Here is a 19,564-nt window from a genome sequence, read left to right as displayed (position 1 = left end):
GTTTTATAGCGAAATTACTTGGATATACCGCACACAGTAATAAGTGCAAACGATGCAATACTGGTGTTGTTCTGAATGTCTGGCATTGGACAGTCATTCTGTTACCAATAAAGTGCAACTCGTAAACAATGTCGTTCTGGACCTAGAGGGATGAATTTTGACACTACTCGCTCCATTTCTTCCCCACTGGCAACCAACAGCACACCTCCTTGTTCTCATAATTCTCATCATTAACAATCAACACTGGATTTCTGACTTGCACCAACAGAACGCTAACTGCAAAGGGGAAAACACTCTAGACCCGCCAAAAATAGCACACAAATTAGAGGGTTTCTTCTCTTTATAAGCTGTCAAGTTTATCTCACAATAGTTGTATGGGCTTCTTAGTGGCTCTTCTATCAGGAGAGGTAGCATTGCCCAGTGGCTGGGATGCCAGTCTGGTAAGCAGGAGTCCTGGGGTTTCATTCCCAACAGGGACTGTTCCTTACCATGTGTGAACCATGTGCACAGCGCAACAGGCTCTGATCTCAGTTGGAGTCCCTAGACGCTACAGTAGTAACAATAATAAAAACAAGAGAAGCACCATCTTTTCCTTAAAGCAGCCTAAACATGTTTTCCACCATACACACACTTCAGTGAGAAAAGCAAGGTATGCAAGCAGCTTGGACGGCAGTCTTGTTGGAACACTGTGTTATAAAAGGACACACTCAAAATAAACATTACTTCATTGAACAGCAAGCATGTCCCAAACAGACTAAAATAACAGTAATGATCAAGCTTGCTTTATACAGCACCAACATCATGTATGCAGAAAAAAAATGGAGATGTTTAAAAATCCATGTTCCTTCTGTACACTAAGCAAGCAAATGAGCCTTTCTGTACATGGTGTTCCTCCAACACATCCAAAAGAGTAAGCTGCTCCCGACAACCAAAAGCAAAGATTAAACAACATTAGCCAGTATTGGCTGGTAAAAAATATCAGCATACAGTAGAGAATGGGTTGGTAATTCAATTACTAGAATGCTGTCTACAGAAATTAGCAACATGATTTTTACATGGGATGGCAAATGAGGTTCAAAGCAAATGTTTAAAGACAAACTAATACACTTCAACAAACAGTAAGAACAGGAACACAGCCAAGAACTGGGAGAACAGAACTGGTTTGTGCAGAGCAGACTGAACCACGTAAGCTATGTTCACAAAAAACCCAAGGCACATACTGTGAAGTAAGAATTAGCACCAACCATCATCATCAAATACACAGTCTACTGAGAACTGTTGCACCAACCAGAGAGACCACAGCTGACTGAGTTGCATTAGGTATCATGTAGTGGAGTTTCCAGATCTCACTCAATTCTGAAAGTCCATGAATCTCTGGGGTGGCCCCATTGGCAGTGGCAGGTAGGGTTAGGGCATGCACCTCTTCATGCATCAAGGGACAGTTTGGGAGCATGACATGCCAGGGTGTTTCTTTCTACCCCAGTGACCTGGCCAAAGAGCATGCAATACCACTTTTGAATATAATGAACAATTGAAGGAAGGCCAGATCTCTGGGAGATTATGTTGTTTTGCACAAAGTCAAACCACATTATACTCAGGATTTGGTGCTGACAGCATAAATGGAATGCCTCTAGCTGCTCCAAGCCTGCCTGTAAGAGGGCCCAGGTATCTTATCCATATAGCAATATAAGTAGTATCCAGATCTGATAGATCCCAAACTTTGTGTTAGTGCAAAGACGTTTCTGCATCCATAAAAAAGACTTGGACTTCACGCAGGAGGCAGTGAGACCTATTAGCTAAAGTTTGCTGTGACTGTGTGAACTCTGCTTGCAGCCTCATCAACACTCTCCACACTCTGTGTGAAATGTCACAGTACTTGACAACCAGACCCCACCCCAGCACTGGAGTTCTGGTGGCCCAGCTCTGGGGTGACAGACCTTGGTCTTCAACCCCATAGTGCACATGGCACCTTGGATATCTTGAAGGGCGGGGCTGAAATTATCTGACTTCTCCACAAGCAAGCGTGTAGTCTTGGCATAATCTTGGTTGGTGAACACTTCTTGACCAACCTTAAGTGTGACATTTGGAGGGCACGTCCTAATATCTAATCGATAGCTCGACAGAATACTACTGAGGCGAGAATGAATCACTGCTACACACCTAATGTGTGGAAACACATCAAAAGCCATGTACTGATGCACACTCTTGCACTGGTACTGGTGTGAAGATTGTGCACCAGATGTAGCAGAACATCTGGAATGCCAACTCTTTTCAGTGAGAGACAAAGGACTGAATCAAAAGACACTCCGATGTTGATATATGCCACATGAAGTGGGTAGTTAAATTCTTGGTGCTGCTCAGCAGAAGCTGAAGGGTAAGGACATGGTCTGTTGTCCACCACCCAACAGTAAAACCTGACAGTTGTGACAATTATGTCTTAAGGAGCGGCTGCATCCTTCCAACCAGAGCGTGAGAAAAAAACTTTCCAGGGACAGATAACAGTGGGGTTGGCTAGTAGCTGCCACACTCAGTGTGAGATCCTTTGCCCCTGTACAGGGACACTGTGACGCCATCTTTCCATTCTGCTAGTACTTTGCCCGATGCCCACACTTCTAAGAACAGCTGATGCAGGCTGATGCTCACGCATGGGTGGAATACTATCAGGTCCAGCAGCACATCAATTCCATAATTTTTGGATGGGATTTTGTACTTCCTCAATTGATGAGGATCAGTGTTTGTCCCTGCATCTGCAGCTATGCAGTTTGCTAGGTCACATAGCTCTGGACAGTAGTCGGCAAGTGTGTGGTTCAGCACATCTTCATAATGTGTTTTCCATCTGTCCAGGACATCATTCGTTCATGAACAGGGAGAGCCATCTGGTTTCATGATGGGGATGTTAAAGATCAGTTCATGGCTGCCAGCTAGGTGTATGATGGCTCAGTAGGCAGGCAGCAGATTGTTGCGTTTTAGGCTGTCTTCGGCTTTGTCGGCCAGGGAGTTGGTGTAGATCTCAGGGTCATGTTTTGCCATGACCCGGAAAATGCCTTTCAGCTGTTTACATTCTTGGACATTTCACTACTTGTGTGCTTCTGCATTTTTCACAAATATATCAAAGTCCTATTCAGAAAGGCAAGGTTTCTTGTGTGATGGCCTGAAGTGGATGGTTTCAGCGGCAGCATGTGATATAGCGTTATGTATGCTAGGAGATCTCCATGTGATCCTCAACAGCCTGTGTGTACATCACAGTGTCAACAGGATCCTCATATAGATGCTGGATATTGTACTTTTGGTGGGCATCTGGCTTGCAAGGTGTTGGAGATGTTGGAAGATGCAGTGAGAATTGAGTGACATCTAGTCTATGGTCTCAGTTTGCTGGTGTGTCTGCACTGCCAAATGAAACCCATTGAGATTTCATTATGGAGTGATTTCTGTTGAGGATATGGTCAATTTCTTTCATACCACATCCATTATTTGAAATTTGAAGTCCAGTGACGATTGTTACGGAATCTAAACCAGGACCCCATAACAGACAAAAGCTCAGTGACACACCATGTCAAAAGCCAGGTGGCAGTGTCATTTGGTGAACCTGAACCAAAAGGACCTATCATGGTTTCATACCCAGTTCAGTTGCAGCCAGTCACAGGACTAAAATTTCTAAGCAGTAGCAGTGTGTTGTGGTAGAGTTGATTGGATTTTTGCTGCTAGTTGGTGGTAGAATGCATCCTTTTCTGCAGGTCTTCCATAGATGCGTAGGCCACAACGACAGACAGATATTCATGATGATGTAGGAGCCCAGCATAGTAAAAGCATGGAGAAATGGGTTTCCAGGTGGTTAAAGTCTGTGCTGGAAGTTGTCTAATAATGAGTGTCACACCTTGAGTTTGGTGTGGACCACTGGAGAGGAAGATGGTGCTCCTTTCACAGTAACTTGATCACTCTGTGGCAGACATGCCTCGGTGATGCTGATGATTATGATCCTATAACGAGTGAGTTCTTTGACAAGAGCTGCCCTGCACCCAGTTCTGTTCAGTGTTGACATTTGCCATACGGTGATATGGAATGTGCCTTTGAGGGCTGTTTTAGACTTCAGAAAGTTGGGGTCATCAAGGCTGCACTTTGCCTAAGCGGGATTTGGGTCATACCTGTCCTATGCATGCAGAACACATCCCTCCTCCTGGAGCCAGTAATAGCTTTGGCTTTCACCCTGGTGCTGTTGTCGCGGTCTGTCATGGCCAGTTGCCCCTTCATTAGACTATAGCTCCTTGGGAGATGTAGGGGGGTTTTATTTTTGGGAGTACCATCCCCCTTCCAAGGAACTCTTCCATCAGATGCCATTGGTTCCGGAGGTTCCAAAAAAGTATTCAGAAATCATCATTCAGCAGGTAGAAACCAAAGAATCTCTTGGAAGAAAAATCCCTGGGAAACAAAATTCCCCACTCACTAGCACTTACAACCCAAGCTGGGGTTTTGTGTATAGTCTTTTGTGTATAGTCTATAAGTCTCACAGATAAAGTATTGGAGAAAAACTTGTCTTAGTGAAAGTAACCAATCACTAGCGTACACCCCTTAACCCCTGCAGATCACATATTGTGTAGGGTAGAAAAGACTTCAAGAACAGACAATCAGTTATACTAGGAACGCTTCAAGCTCCTGTAGACCAAATTGTTTACAAAGTCCTACCCAAGGTGTAAACATCAGGTATTCAAAACGTTATTTCATTAGTCCGATCCCTCATTCATGATATCCATGTTCTAATGAAAACCAAAATCAACAGAGTGAGGTAAAACCTATTGACAGAAACCAGAAATTGGAGTTTCAAAAACATGTTCATGATAATGTGTGTGCACTTCATCTACACAGGGAATTACACAAATTGCAGTATGGGCATATTTTTTGCCGATACCAAATTCTACAAATGTGGGCCTAAATCTTTACACAGTATAACAACACAAATATAGAGACATTCCCACCCAGTTCAGAAAAACTACTCTCAGTACAGACAACAGCCTTGTTTTTCAAACCTCTACAGGTAATAGCTCTGCACTGCTGACATACTCATTCACTTCCCCAATTTACCGAATCCTAGGTTGTTAATCACAAGAGCAGATACAGCGGCTAAAGTAGGAAGCTTCATCTGGACTAGATGCCCTGTCGAGGTCCCCTCCAGTCCTACTTTTCTGTGATTCTATGATTCACTGCCAAGGGACCATAAAGCTTTTAGAGCAGAGTGGAAATTTGCACCCTTTGAAGTGTACAGCGAGAAAGGCGTGGATGCGGTGAGGGAAGAGGGACTCTTTCTTAGACATTAGAAGGTCACAGCATGATGCCAATGCCATTCTTGTCACAGCACCCTAGCTAGTGTGGCGTTCTTCTTAGTCATTCCAAAGAGATGTCTGTTGACATGATTTATTAAGTGCCATCTAGAAGCACATTGAGAAACACAGAAAAACTGGGAGAGACACTAAACTTCGCTTAGGCTTGTAAGAGTTCCACAGTGTCTGGTGGGGATCTGTTCAAACCTTCAGATCTGTGGGATGGGGAGGGTCTGTGAGAAAATATTGACAGACACAGCAAAGCCTCAAAAGGAAGGAAATTCCCCTCAGCAGCACATGCCACAGCTCAGCTGTGACTGATTCAGGAGACTTCACAATAACTCAGCCATTGCCTTGGAGTCATCATTAAAGCTGCTATTTTTTTACCTTAAACTTTCCGGATAAGGGAAGTAATATCAGAAACAAGGGCACACATTTGGTTGGAGACCAACTGTACTGACAGCAGTCTTAGATTTTAACGAAGTAGGAAGAAAACAATTCCATTAGTGCCATGCTCCACTGTTTTATTTACTTTCCTCTATGCTTCCCAGAGCTTAACACCAGATGCTTCACAACAGTGCAAGCAATAATGTAAGGATCTATTTGAAAATGATCAAAATACCCTAGACATTCAAAATAATTAGAGCACAAAGTAGCCAACAAGTATAAAAAACAGTAACTAATTCTAAAATTAAAAATTAAAGTGCAATGCATAGTTAAAAATGCAATGCACATAACTATGCTCCCTTTAAAAAAATAGAATGTTAAATTATATTCAGCAGATGGCTTTGACTCAGGCTAAGACAGTGCCCTGATTGAAGATATGTAGGTGGGTGGACAGAGACCCTATGACATACTAATTATCACTATACTTACAGTGAGTTTGGCCGACTAGGTTTAATTACTTCTAGGTCAGGGTCACTCGAGTTCAGGTTGGGTTGGAGAGTGCTGTTGGAGTGGAGGAAGCTGTTGACATTTGAAGAGATGACCGATTCCAGGCTGGAGTTGATGATACTGTTCCTTGTCTCCTCTAAAAAACAACAACAAATATACATTAATATCATTAAGTAAAACCTATTACGTTGTTAGAAAGTAAAGAACAGACTTTTGCAAGGTAGAACAGTTTCTATTAATAGCTTATGTCTTTATGTTGATCCCAGGGAAGTACATGGAGTATATAGAAGTTTCTTCACCTATACTAGTCTTTAAAGCTGAAACAATATAAAACATGAGTTCCTCTTATTCTGATGATGCAAACACTTTTTAATTAAGGACATTTTTGGTAAGTAAAACATTCACCGGTTATCTCAGGCCATTAATATCATCTTACACTCAAAAATCCCAAAGCCCTACGCACACTTTAAATAAACATTCAAAATTATACACAGGGATCAATTTTCCCATGCCTGAAATTCAGCCACGTCTAGGGTGAAACACTGCAAAGCAACAGGATAGAACAGAAAGTAAAGAACAGATTACCTAACTGAAATTATTTAGGGAAAATGTTACTACCTAAAATGGTACTAGATTAACAATTAGAGCTATTTCCCAAGTAGCTCCATAGTCAATAATGAGATGTTCACATAAACAAAGAAAATGTTAAGACATTTTTTGTCCATTTTCCGTCCGGCTGTATTAACATCTTTTCTTGGAATTAGTGCTATGGTTCAGCACCTCCATTTTATGCCTCATCTGAAAGAGCATCTCTAGGACTACACTATACTTTTCACCTCACCATCCTACACCACAGAGGCACTGATTCTGTCCTGACTCAGAGGGAATAGTGCCACTGAATCACTAGCATCCCTTTTTGAAGCACCTAAATGTTTCTAAGGGCACATCTACCCTGCAGTGAAAAACCCCTGGTTGGGCCCATGCCAGCTGATTCAGGTTCATGCTAAGGGGTTGTTTAATTGCAGTAAAGACATTCAGGCTCAGGCTAATGACTGGCTCTAGGACCCTGCGAGGTGGGAGGGTCCCAGAGCTCGGGCTGCTTCTGCTGTCATGAAAGACAATGTAATCATGAAGAGAGGTGGTGTCCCTCGGATGGACTAAAAATCATAGAGAACACCTCTTTCACAGTTCATTTTCCAAAGCAGTGATTTTCCATTTGCATTGTACTAAAGGCTATCAACAAAGCTAATGAGAATTTATATGAATCACTTATTCCCAGTCTCTTCCAATCAGACATCTCTGCTGGATTCTCGGGAAAAACTTGTAACGTGCATCTATATTTTTGTACACAGAGGAACAAGGAACAGAACAGAAATCCAACATAAACAATATGAGTGGAACACCTCTGTAATATTAAAAGTTAATCTTGGATACACAACAGGAATAAATCCTGTGCAGTACTGTGAAATAACTTAGAAACAATGTTGTCACAACCATAATAGAGCATGGCATTGAGTAACCTCTTCATCACCACTTCAAAAGGATGAAGACTATATTAACAGAGGGTTCATGGACAAGGGCAAAAGGAAAACCGGGGTTACACATGCTAGAACTATGACTCAAGACTGTCAACAGCTTCTCTCAACCTGTCAGCTCAGAGACACACACACTTGGTTCATCTATGCTCCAGGTAATATTTTTACACTTTGTAACACTGGATTGGAACCTTTGTCATTGTGTCCAACCAGATGGGTTTATTTCCTGTTATTTTGCAATTCTGGTCTCCTATGCAAATAAATGTATATTTTATTTAACATAAATGGAATTGGATGCGGTGACACGTTTGAGTTAATTACCATTAGGACCACCAGAGACACAAAAACCTGAGTTGGGGCTATTGTAATAATCAGAACACCCTTTCAAAGCACAGGATTGCCAAAGGTATTCTAGAGTAGGCCAGCCTGGGTATGGGGAAAGCCAGATGTGTAGCCTTGCAACCAAACTGGGCACACAAGAGATGGACCCAGATCAAGGTCTACATTTCTCCAAGGTTTATATTTGTTTGAATCCAGCGTTCCTCTCTCTCTGGATGTGTGCAAGTACTTTTAGAAAATTCAGATTAATTTGTGTTTAACAATATTTTGCAAGTGAATTTAATACTCATGGAAGAGACCTAGAAGCCCATGCTGGGCAAACTGTGTGGTTGGGCATCTCCTACACAGCCCTGAGAACACACTTGAATTCTGACCTGTAACCAAGACTGCACACGATGCTGAGCTCTGATTTTGTGATGTGGACCTTGGCAAGTTACTTAACCTCTCCATGTCCATGTTTACCCATCCAGAAAATGGGGATAGTACTTTGGTAAAGCACTGTGTGCACATACAGCACCTTTCACCAGAATATCTCAAGTATAATCATTGCCATGTTTTCACTTCTGCATTTCGTTTGGTCTCCAATTGTTGAATCATATTGCCTTTGTTTTTCAGTAGCAATTTCACCCTGCAGGCTTCAGTGGAGCTACTCTGGATTTACACTGGCATAACAGAGGAGAATGCGGCCCATACGACATTAATACAAGACCCCTAAGGATCTGACACTTAACAGATAGCAGGCCAGCAATGGTGCAGCTGCACTGGTGGGCGTAATGCCAACATCACTGCTAACAGTAGGGGGTGCTCACGATAGGCAGATTTCAGAGTGATAAAATCCACCCTGTCTACACTAGCAGCAGCTGCACCATCGCTTGCTGTTACTATAATACAAATACTATTTTTTCTAGCATAGATGGATGCTCTGTAGGAATCAAAAGATGAATGAAATATTATGCAGACAGTGTAGAGAAGAAGGGGGCGGTGTAATAAATTAGAGGGAGAAGTAGCACCAGGGCGGAGTGCACCAATCCGTAAGGGCTTTTTGTGGCTGTTCCCAAAATGTCTCTACAATGTTCTAATATTCTTCATCAGATCCATACAGTGCAGTCACTGTATATTCCCAGTGTCTGGACAAGTCTGGGTTTGGGATGAAAGTTAGTGAACTAAAACTGCATCTGGATAGGAATATGGTGATGGCGAAGAAGCAACGGGAGATGGAGGTGGTGACAGATGTCCTTTCATTTGAGCGGGTAAGCCTGTGAACTATAACTTGGGTTCACAAGCTCAGGCTGATATTAAGAACATAAAAACAGCCATACTGGGTCAGACCAAAGGTCCATCTGCCCAGTATCCTGTCTTCTGACAGTGGCTAATGCCAGGTGCTCCAAAGGGAATGAACAGAACAGGTAATCATCAGGTGATCCATCTGCTGTCACCCATTCCCGGCTTTTGGCAAACAGAGGATATTAAATCATCAGCTGCTACTTTATGTCTAGTAAGCAGCAATGCATGAGAATGTTTTTCTCCATCTTTACTAGACAAGGTGACTGACATTTCCTTTCAGATGTGGATGTCACTACAGTTAGCCATGCCTGGATTAGCTCCATACTGGAATACATTTTACTCTGCATGGGACTACCCTTGAAAACTACCAGCAAGCTTCAGCTAGAGCAAAAATGCCAGCCTGCTTAATGAATGGTGAAGCATATTACACAAGCACTTCATAGATTGCACTGGCTTCATGTCAAGGTTTGATTTTGATCAATAAAAGCCCTCCATGGGTTGGGTCCTGCCTACCATAGACTCGCTCTCTGTTTCCAGCCTGGCATTATGATCACCTGGAATGTTCCAGGTAACAATTGCTAAACTTTGTATGTCTGGGCAGGGAGTGCTCACCAGAGGATCTTCAATTCCTGAATTCTCTCCTTATCTACTCCTCACCTCCTTGGTCTAACCATCTGTTGACTTGCAGAGCACACTGCACAGCACATATTGTTTCCTCAAGTGTTCCTTGAATGGGCAGAATCTTAATCTTTTGTGAGGTGGAAAGTTTTTCAGTTTACTGGTGACATGGTCAATTTGGATTTATTTCTGTATGTGTTTCAATTTTTAATGTTCTTGCTTCTGATAGGTGCACTATACACGCTGACAGCAAACATTATAGAGGGCTGAGGAATCCTTGCCCGGAGGACAAACAGCACCTCATCATGTTTTCTTTTTGTTATGTTTCAAAGATCATTGGGTAGGTTTAAAACAGTGTCTGGTTTCATTCTTGTAAATACAGCATCATAAAACTAGTACAGTTATTAGAAAACTAGCCCTATCCATGTGAGGGTTGCATGTTATGCCTCTCAGAAAAGCAACTTCTGGAATACAGCCACTTTTTACAATGTTGCTGTATTATTAGTTATTATTATTATTGGCTTATATTAATGTAGAGCCTACAGGCCTCAGCTGAGATTCGGACTCCTGTGCTCATCACAGCGCAAACACATAGGAAAAACAGTCCCTACGTCGAAGTGTCCACAGCCTAAAAAAACAGGACAGAGAAAGGCTGAAAAAGTTAACAAAGGCACAGAGAGGTTCATAGATGCCAAGGCCAGAAGACACCATCAGATCATCTCACCTGACCTCCTGGATATCACAGACCAATTAAAGCAAAGTGATGTGACTTGCCCAAGTTCACAGAACCGGTTATGACAGAACTGTGAATAGAACCCACATTTCCTGACTCCCAAACCTGTGACCCTTCCACTAAACCACACTGTCTTCCCAGGCTGCTGTAACTAACCAATTTAACACAAATCGGCAAGGACAAATGCCACAGGGATCCTGACACCCAACCGTTTTTTGCAGAATCCACTAGCAACGCGGTTAGAGCATAGGACCATTGGCTATCATTGTGAGAAACCTCCGGTACGTCTATCCACCTGTCATCCCCCCTGTTCTTTGCACTTCTGGAAACTAGGAGCCATTTTCTGTTCTCACCTACACTAAATTGAGACTAAATCTATTGTCATTTATGCAATTACGTAAGCGTCTTTATGTGTATTGTAAGAAAGAAGTGTCTGGGGTTGGAGAAGTAGACTGGTCAGTAGTTATAGGCAACTTAAAGCATCACTTTGGTATAGCTCAGAGAGATCTCAGCATAACAGGAAGGAAATGAGGACGGATGAGACAAGAGAGTGCACAGTGACAAGTACGGTGGGAGCTTATACCGTCGCTTCATTTTCAGCGCCATTGGTTCCCATTAAGGGTATGTCTAAATGTTGAACAGAGAGTGTGATTCCAGCTCGAGTAGACGCACTTGTGCTAGCTCTCATTGAGTGAGTGCACCAAAAAAACCAGAAGATAGCTCCAGCAGCAGGAGTGGCTAACTGCCCTGAGCACTTAGCTAACCTCTCCGAGGGACATGTTCTCAGCGTGATTAGCCCCCGCCCCTTGTGCTGCCACAACTGCACTATTTTTAGCATGCCAGCTTGATGACAGCTCACATGAATATGTCTCCTCGAGCAGGGAATCACACCCCCAGCTCAAAAGCATAGACACCCTACGAGAGGTAACGTAATGATCTGATGCAAGAGGTTTCTGAAATTCAGTCAGGCTTGCTGGGGAGAGAAGGGAAATTCTTTGTAATGAAAGGGGTCATCCACAGAAGAGAAGACAGAAGTGAGAAATTGGTGTGACTGTTCCATTCTGGTGACATTAAAAGAGCACTGAACTGGGGATACATTAAGAAGGAAATTAGTCAAATTTAAAGATTTAAAAACAGGCTGGCCAAAGTCACACCAGATTGTAGTATTATTTTATCTAGGGTATTTTTATTTTTTTAAAATGCAATCTCCCCCCAGCGCAGATCTGGAAAGGCCTGTATTTCATTAGATTCTGTACCTGGACCTAACTGAACTGATACCGATGGCAGGCAGTGAGGAGTCTAGATTTCTGAGTTAGTAGATCATCATCTCCACCATGCAGCTTGTTATTTTCAAGCACTTTCTGCCCGAGGCTAACCTGTGAAAATAAGGCCCTTGAACCTATCAAAACTGTGTCAACTGCCTGGATAATTTTAAAGGGGACTACCAGTATGTATTAAATTGAAATAATTCCCAGACAAGGGAGCTGAGGATGTTTCACCTGAGGAAGTTGGGAGAGAAGTTGTTTTTGGTGTTTTTTAATTCTTTCCCCCTTTTTAAAAGGCCAAAACTCTATTTTGAACACTTAAACAGTGTAAGTTAAGGTTTCTTCATTGTGATAGTTTAGTTGGCCAGATATCTCCCAAAATGAAACAATAAATAGCGTAGAACAAATTCATTTCTGTTATACAGAAAGCAGAAAAGTCACTTTATAAAGTGCCTGTCTGATTCAGCGGGCACTTGGAGAGCCACACCTGGAAAAGTTCTAGTTCTGGATTGCTGGATAATAAACTGTACAGTAGCTTAGTCGTGGCATGCCCAGAGGTTATGATAACATGCCCTTGTGTTGAGCAGACTTTCCTTCTGTCTGCAGCACTCCTTGAACAGCCCATAACAGACAGCTAAGATTTTGTTCAGCTCCCGCAGATAATAAAGCTTCCATTAATAAATCAAATACACAAGTTTCCTTTTCAAGATCCTACATAAAATATCCTCCTGGCAAAGGAAAAAAACCAAAATGCAGCCCACACGTAAGGGAGGTTTGAATCTTGTGTTTTCTGCAATCGTCTCCCTCATTTAAAAAAAAAAAACAAAAAAACCCACTTCAGATTAAACTCTTCGGCCAGTCTCATTTCACGCCTTTTCTGTCCAATTGGAAATAATGCATCACCAAGTCTGATTTCACACTGGTTTAGCTAGAATCCCTTGCAATCTATGATAAAAAAGCATTGCAAACAAGGATTCAGTTGAGTTTTTCCTAAATGTCCAGCTTCTTCTGGTCATGCTTCTAGTAACTTTCTGCTTTTGAAGAGTCAGTGCAAAGACTGTTGGATGAGAACTTGGCTGCAGGGTACTATGATACAGGTTATCCACAAACAGCATTCAAATGGTGATAGAAGTGCCTTATTATATCAAAGTAAAAGAACAAGATGCTAGAGCATTCTTATAAAGTGGCGGGAAATGGTAAGGAATGAAATGTGATAATAAAACAGGTTTCTCTTATTTTAAATCCACGTACTCTACATCTGGTTCAAATGCAGCCAAGGTCAGTAGCAAGCAAAGGTTCATAGATTCATAGATTTTAAAACCAGAAGATAGGAGCCTATATAAGAAAAAGACCCAAAAATGGGGACTGTCCCTATAAAATTGGGACATCTGGTCACCCTAAATTCACTACATCCTTTAAGTTTTTCCAAAGGTTAAACTGACCTCAGTGTCAAAAATGTGCATCTCATTTCCATTTTTAAGTTGCTTAGCTCTTCAATTTCCAGCCATTACCTCTTATTATGCCTTTATCTCTAGATTAAAGTGCCCTCTCCAATTAAAGATCTTACTTGCAGACCATGATCACCTTATCTCATCTTCTTTTTGATCAGCTAAATAGATTGAGTTCCTTAAGTATCTCAATGTAATGCAGTATTCAAATCATTCTTGATGCTCTTCTCTGAACCATCTCCACTTTTTCCATCTGTTTTGAAGTGTGGACACTAAAAATGACAGGCTGTTCAGTGCTCTCAGCCCATTTTCCAACAGACAGTTGACCACATTAAAAAAAATCCACAGACGTTACCAGTACTAGCTGTGCTGATGGAAGTGTGAATTGAGTTGCCACGGTCTGATTGAGCCATGGAGGCAGAACCACCACACAGAGGGGAGGTAGAACCACCATACAGAGGTGATCCTTCCTAGTCAAAACTCTGACATTTTAGGTGAGCTGAACCATGTTCTGTGAACAGAGGACTAACATTTTTAACAGACACTTAAAAAAATGTGTGTGGCGGGGGGAGGTGTTCCTCAACCCATCTTCACTTTGTTCATTGGGTCTTTAGAACCAGGGATGCTAATGCAATGCAACATGGCTGCTAACGCATTAGAAACCGGCAACACGCAGCTTCATTCCCAATAAAACAAACATTCTCCAAGCAGCTCTGTTCCTTTAAGGATTAAGGGCCAGATCCTTGGCCACTACTAAGGCAAAGCAGCCAGAAAGGTACCCAAATGTGACATTTGAGGACTCTCTTGGCACAGGGGGAAACTCATGTAGTGTAAAGCCAACATAATTATGCTACTCTTTCTCTTCCACCTTGGGTACATGGGGGCGTGTCAGGTAAGGAGATTGGTGTACCTGGAACATCTTGGGTTCTGCTGCCCAGGGATCACAGAACTGACTCTATGGGATCGTTGGTGCCAGTGGAACAGCCCTTAGGACATTTGGCTTGTGGACAGGGACTTTCAGATCCTTAGACGAAAGAGTCAAATACTAAATAGTAGTGATAGTAATGGATTGATGGTCGAGGAGATTTTTAAACTGAAGTGGGATTCCTAGGAGGGATGTAAAACCTGATGGCTGAAATGTCTGTTTCTTTTCAAGGGAAAACATCTATTGATGTCCAAAAGCATCTCTCTGAAGGCTGAACTGGGTGATTGTCCTTGCTGCAGATGTTCTGCTCCGAGTTAACTAATATATCCCAAGCAGCCAATAGAAAATAGTATGGAGGGTCATGGAAGACATGAGTGCAAAACTAAATGAGATGGGGAAGGGATATCAATTTTCTACACTACTATTTTTATGCAGCCTAATTTCAAGCCCTTGGGGTAAGAGCTCGGGGATTAGACAAGCTTTAGCTCTCTCTATTAATATGATGTTTTAGAAGCCTGGGGCCCCCTCATACTATAGGCTATGTATCACTCCTATTGAAGTTAATGAGCGAGCATCATATCCTGTGGTGTGAGAACTGAGCCCCATCAGTCATGATCAGAAACCTTCTGAGTAGATAACAGCATTGTAACACAACATTGTACAGCACTGTAACACAACTCACTGCATCTAGGATTGACATACTTACGGTTTTCATTGGCCTGTGCTGTGTGGAAGAGTGTTAATGGTCTCTCGCTGCAGGAAGGAGGCTTGGAATCAGTACTCTTCTTACGAGATAGTAACAGCAGCTGCGAGTTTGGCGGTAGTGTCTCTGGTACAGTGTTAAATATCTATAAATAAAAGGATGGGGGTTTGATGGGCTTGTTCTTCTTTTGTTTTTTTAAAAGAAAGGTCAAGTGTTGCTATGAAACAGGGGATGGAGGGGACCTCAGTTATCAGCACAGAATCACAATAATGAAAGAAACAGCCTTTAACAGTGTCATATTAAATTCCACCCCCACCCCAATTCCACCCCCTTTCTCTACTCCTCACCAAAGCTTTTTTTTGCTAATTAGCAAAACACGAGTAATTCTCGTAGCCTCATGCCCTTCCCGCTTAGAAGGCCGGCTTACGCTTAGCAGCTAGCTGTGAAAGTTGACATACAGAAAGTAAAATTAAATAGATATCTATATATTTAAATCCGCATGCTCTGCAGCTGTTCCCCATAGGCTGGCAGTTCACAGGGTCTAGTGAAGCCAACCAGCTTGTGAATTTCTTTGTAACTCCCATGCACAGCTGTCTGAAAACTAAGTTATCACATTTTTCCTAAAGGGAATGGAATTTTTGAACGGGATGAGCTGAAACAGCAGCATTTTTGGAGCTATTAGTTTCTGCATGGGGGATCCCTCAAGGCTACTCTTTCAAGGGCTCCCCTAGCAAGAATGCATTAAACACACACTTAAGTGCCATTTTCTGCTCTAGCTCTTTGGGCCCCAACTCTTCAAAGGCGGCTCAACTCTAGGACTGTAGAAAATGCTATTTCAAAAACACCTCACTCCCCACGCCTCCAGGAATGTAAGACACTCAGCCAGGACACAACTGTAACAGTGCTTTCAGATTTAGCCAAACCCCTGTACAAAAGCTAAAACATTCTGGCTGCCAACTAGTATGAATAGCTGCCAAAAACTCATTGCTTTATTGTTTTGTGACAAAAAAAACCTCTATGCTAATTTTTAAAAATAAATGCAAAAAACACAGAAGCCTTAATCAGCTATTTTAAAGTCACATCTCTCCTGAAGGTATCAAAAAGAAGGGTCAGTGGTAAATGTTAGTGCTTAGAGTCCTTTAAAAAGTGGCATTTAAATTACTCTAATTAGCTGGGAAGCCAGGAGTAAGCAGGCCTTGCTGAAGATCTGTCTTGGTCAATGTAAGTCTTGACCAATACTAATACTTTGGCTACACAAGTGCCAGGGTGATTTTTGCACTTTATGTCCATGAAAATTCAGGTGGCCTGATAATTCAACTCGACCTGCTGAAGTGCTGTACACTTCACTCTGAGGATGGCACATATTTGGCTCTTTAAAAAAGCTGATCTCCATTTTCTACTGCAACTTTATCCAGGGGAAACCAACCAACAGTAGCTGACCTGCATGGATACTCAAAGTCCTCTACATCACACAACTGACAGCACATCAACCAAATGTCCTATCTTTAAATACTGCTCAAGCATAGCTTGTATATACTAGGCCAGCGTTTCTCAAACAGGGGTCTGCGAGGGTACTCCGGGGGTCTGCGGGACTCGCTGATTAACTCCTCCTCCCTCCCTCCCAGTGTCTCCTGAACAACGGGGAACAGCTGTTCAGTGGGGTGCAGGAGGCACTGGGAGGAGCGGGGAGAGAGCATGCTCAAGGGAGGGATGGAAAGAGGCATGGAAGAGGAAAGGAAGAGGCGAGAAGAGGTGTGGCCCTGGGGAAAGGGGTGGAGTGGGAGCAGGACCTGGGGCTGAGTGGGGGGTCCATGAAAAAATTTAAATCAAAATGGAGTTGCTAAAGTTTGGGAACTGCTGTACTAGGCTAGTGTTTTTCAAACCGTGGGTCGTGGCATGTAAGGTGCTGAGTCGCCTTGCTCCGGTCAGCACTGCCAACCGGGACGTTAAAAGTCCCGTTGGTGGTGCTGCCCAGCTAAGGCAGGATAGTGCCTACCTTTTCTGACACCGCGCTGTGCCCCGGAAGTGGCCAGCAGAGGGTTCAGCTTCTAGGCAGGGGGGTCATGGGGCTCTGGGCGCTGCCCCTACCCCAAGCACCAGCTCCACACTCCCATTGGCCAGTCATCGGCCAATGGGAACTGGGGGGGGAGGGCGCGGTGGCTCCAGGCGAGAGTTGCACGCCTCCGCCTAGGACTCAGACCTGCTGCTGGCTGCTTCTGGGCCGCAGCCCGGGCCACGGTGCACCCTGGCTGCGCCACTGACTGGGAGCCGCTGGAGTCCCTGTCCCAATCCCCTGGCCCAGCCCTGAGCCCCCATAAACCTGGAACCCCTTCCTGCACCCCAAACCCCTCATCCCCAGCCCTACCCCAGAGCCCACACCCCCAGCCCAGAGCCCTGACCCCCTCCCGCACCCCAACCCCCTGCCCTAGCCCTGAGCCCTCCCCCAAACCTAAAGCCTGTCCTGCCCCTCAAGCTCCTCATCCCCAGCCCCAGCCCAGAGCCCTGACCCCCTCCCGCACCCTAACCCGCTGCCCCAGCTCCGTTGGGTTGCGGGCATCAACGATTTTCTTCAACTGGGTCCCCAGAAAAAAAGGTTTGAAAACCACTGTACTAGGATACATACTGTGTAAAGGAACAGGAAGTGGCGATTACTCACATTGCAAAAATTCTTTTCAAAGTCAGGGCCAGTGATGAAGACCCTGATGAACAAAAAGCTGCCTGTGAGCGTAAGTAAGTTGCTGGACAGGCTGCAAGACAGAACGTGTATTCCTATCTGAATGCTCCTTTTCAAGAGCTACATACCTAACTCACACATTCATTCACACTGTTTTGCTTTGTGTATCAGCTGAAGAAGTGCCAAGCCACAATTGCTCTCACAAGTAGCTTGGTCCATTTCACGTGCTACTCTTTCTCCCTAGGAGCGACCAACTACCAATGGTTGTCCTGGGTATCTGACACACATCCCTTTCTGCTTGTCACTAACTCATCTGGTACAGAACCCAAGTACTGGGAGTGGACCACCTAAGATTCAGACACATATGCTTTTCAGTCTAGGTTTCTTAAAGCCTCCCATTCAATTCAACAAGAAAAAATTACAACAACACTGGTATAACTTATCATAGCAAAAAGAAAGACTGACACTTCAAGTAGCATCCACCAAAGCTCCCACTTTATAGTATTCTAGGTCACCTGACCCAGGAGACAAGAGATGTGTTACAAGATGCTAGTCCCCAACTCTGCTCCATTAGGGATTTTTATCTCCTGACATGGTGGGGCTAATGACTAGCCTTGCCCTACAGTAATTCCTTAATCAGAATAAATGTTTAACTTCCTTTCTTTTGCTCTTGCATTTAGATCTCCCATAGATACAACACTCTGCATGGGAGTTGTACTAAAAAAAAAAACCCAAACAGATAAAGAAAAAAAACTACATTTACTAATTGTATTGTGTATTTACTAATTGTATTGCGTGTTATTGTTTCTCACATAGATTTGAAAATTAACTTCCGATAAAAAAAAACAAAAAACAAAACAGAAAAAACAGTCACATGCTTTAAAGCAAATATGTATGTAACTTCTGACCAAATAAGGCTTAACCGAGACAGCGTGGTTTTAATTTTGCTGGAACCCATTATAAACCAATTTAATTAAACCTATAAAAGTAGCATCTCATCCATGATAATCTTCCATAATTTTGCCTTGCAGTTAAAAATTTTAATTGATCCTAATGTTTGCACAATGGGTGATATCAGATAATCACGGAGTCTTGTGCTCATAAATTCACTGATGCAATTTTGCAGAACTGGAGATCACTTTGCAGAAAAGAGGCTACAAGTTTTCAGATGCTATCAAAATATATATTGTTTCCTTTCCATCTAATTTTCAGATGCTATATCAAAATATATATTGTTTCCTTTCCATCTAATCCACCCTTTGCAGATTGCTAAATACTTATTTACAGAGTGAAGGGTATCTGGTTTTGTAGCCTACACTCCATTCACTGAGGTGACTTCAGTCGTACAAGATTCAGAAAATATCCTCCCCAGTAGTCTTTCTGCTATTTTATAAGCTTCTTTTATTAAACCAAACCTTTTTATTAACAGCATTCTCCCCCCACTCCCCATATTTTCCCTGGTGTACCAACTCCAAAAATTAAAAGTGTTCCTGGCCCTGCAAAAGCTCATATTTTAGCAGATTAAAACAGTCATTTTATAGACAATTTGCAGCCCTGGGTAACAGCAGGATAATAGCATGGTGAGCTGCTCTTAATGATCACAGCTCTATCATGTGGTTCTGTGTGCTTTATTTACTCAGCACAGCAAGAGCAAGACAACCTTTATGTGGTGCTTCTGTTAAATGCTGGGTTTTTTTGAGCTCTGTGTTTTGTGCAAATCCAAACATACAAGTGTCGTCAACTGGCCACTGGACGACATTTTACCAACTTTCCAGTGAACATAGCAATGATTATACTTCCTCAGACTACCCTTTCCAGGACCCAAAAAGAACAG

At 42.9% G+C, this 19,564-nt stretch overlaps 1 protein-coding gene across 3 annotated transcripts in view; it reads right to left on the bottom strand.

The window, feature by feature from the left end:
• Positions 1-19,564, bottom strand: part of ARHGAP26 (Rho GTPase activating protein 26) — a 317,439-nt gene that overhangs the window by 68,084 nt on the left and 229,791 nt on the right. For 2 of the 3 annotated variants that reach the window (XM_077824357.1, XM_077824358.1), the window contains 2 exons: positions 15,060-15,201; positions 6,189-6,342 (listed from right to left, as the gene is read on the bottom strand). In XM_077824357.1, coding sequence (XP_077680483.1) covers positions 6,189-6,342; positions 15,060-15,201 — 296 coding nt within the window. The remainder of the gene's footprint in view (positions 1-6,188; positions 6,343-15,059; positions 15,202-19,564) is intronic. The other variant, XR_013346871.1, reaches the window with a different exon arrangement.

The sequence above is a fragment of the Eretmochelys imbricata genome, chromosome 8 (assembly GCF_965152235.1).
Source record: "Eretmochelys imbricata isolate rEreImb1 chromosome 8, rEreImb1.hap1, whole genome shotgun sequence".
Classification (NCBI taxonomy): domain Eukaryota; kingdom Metazoa; phylum Chordata; order Testudines; family Cheloniidae; genus Eretmochelys; species Eretmochelys imbricata.
This window is presented reverse-complemented; position numbering and strand designations above follow the sequence as displayed.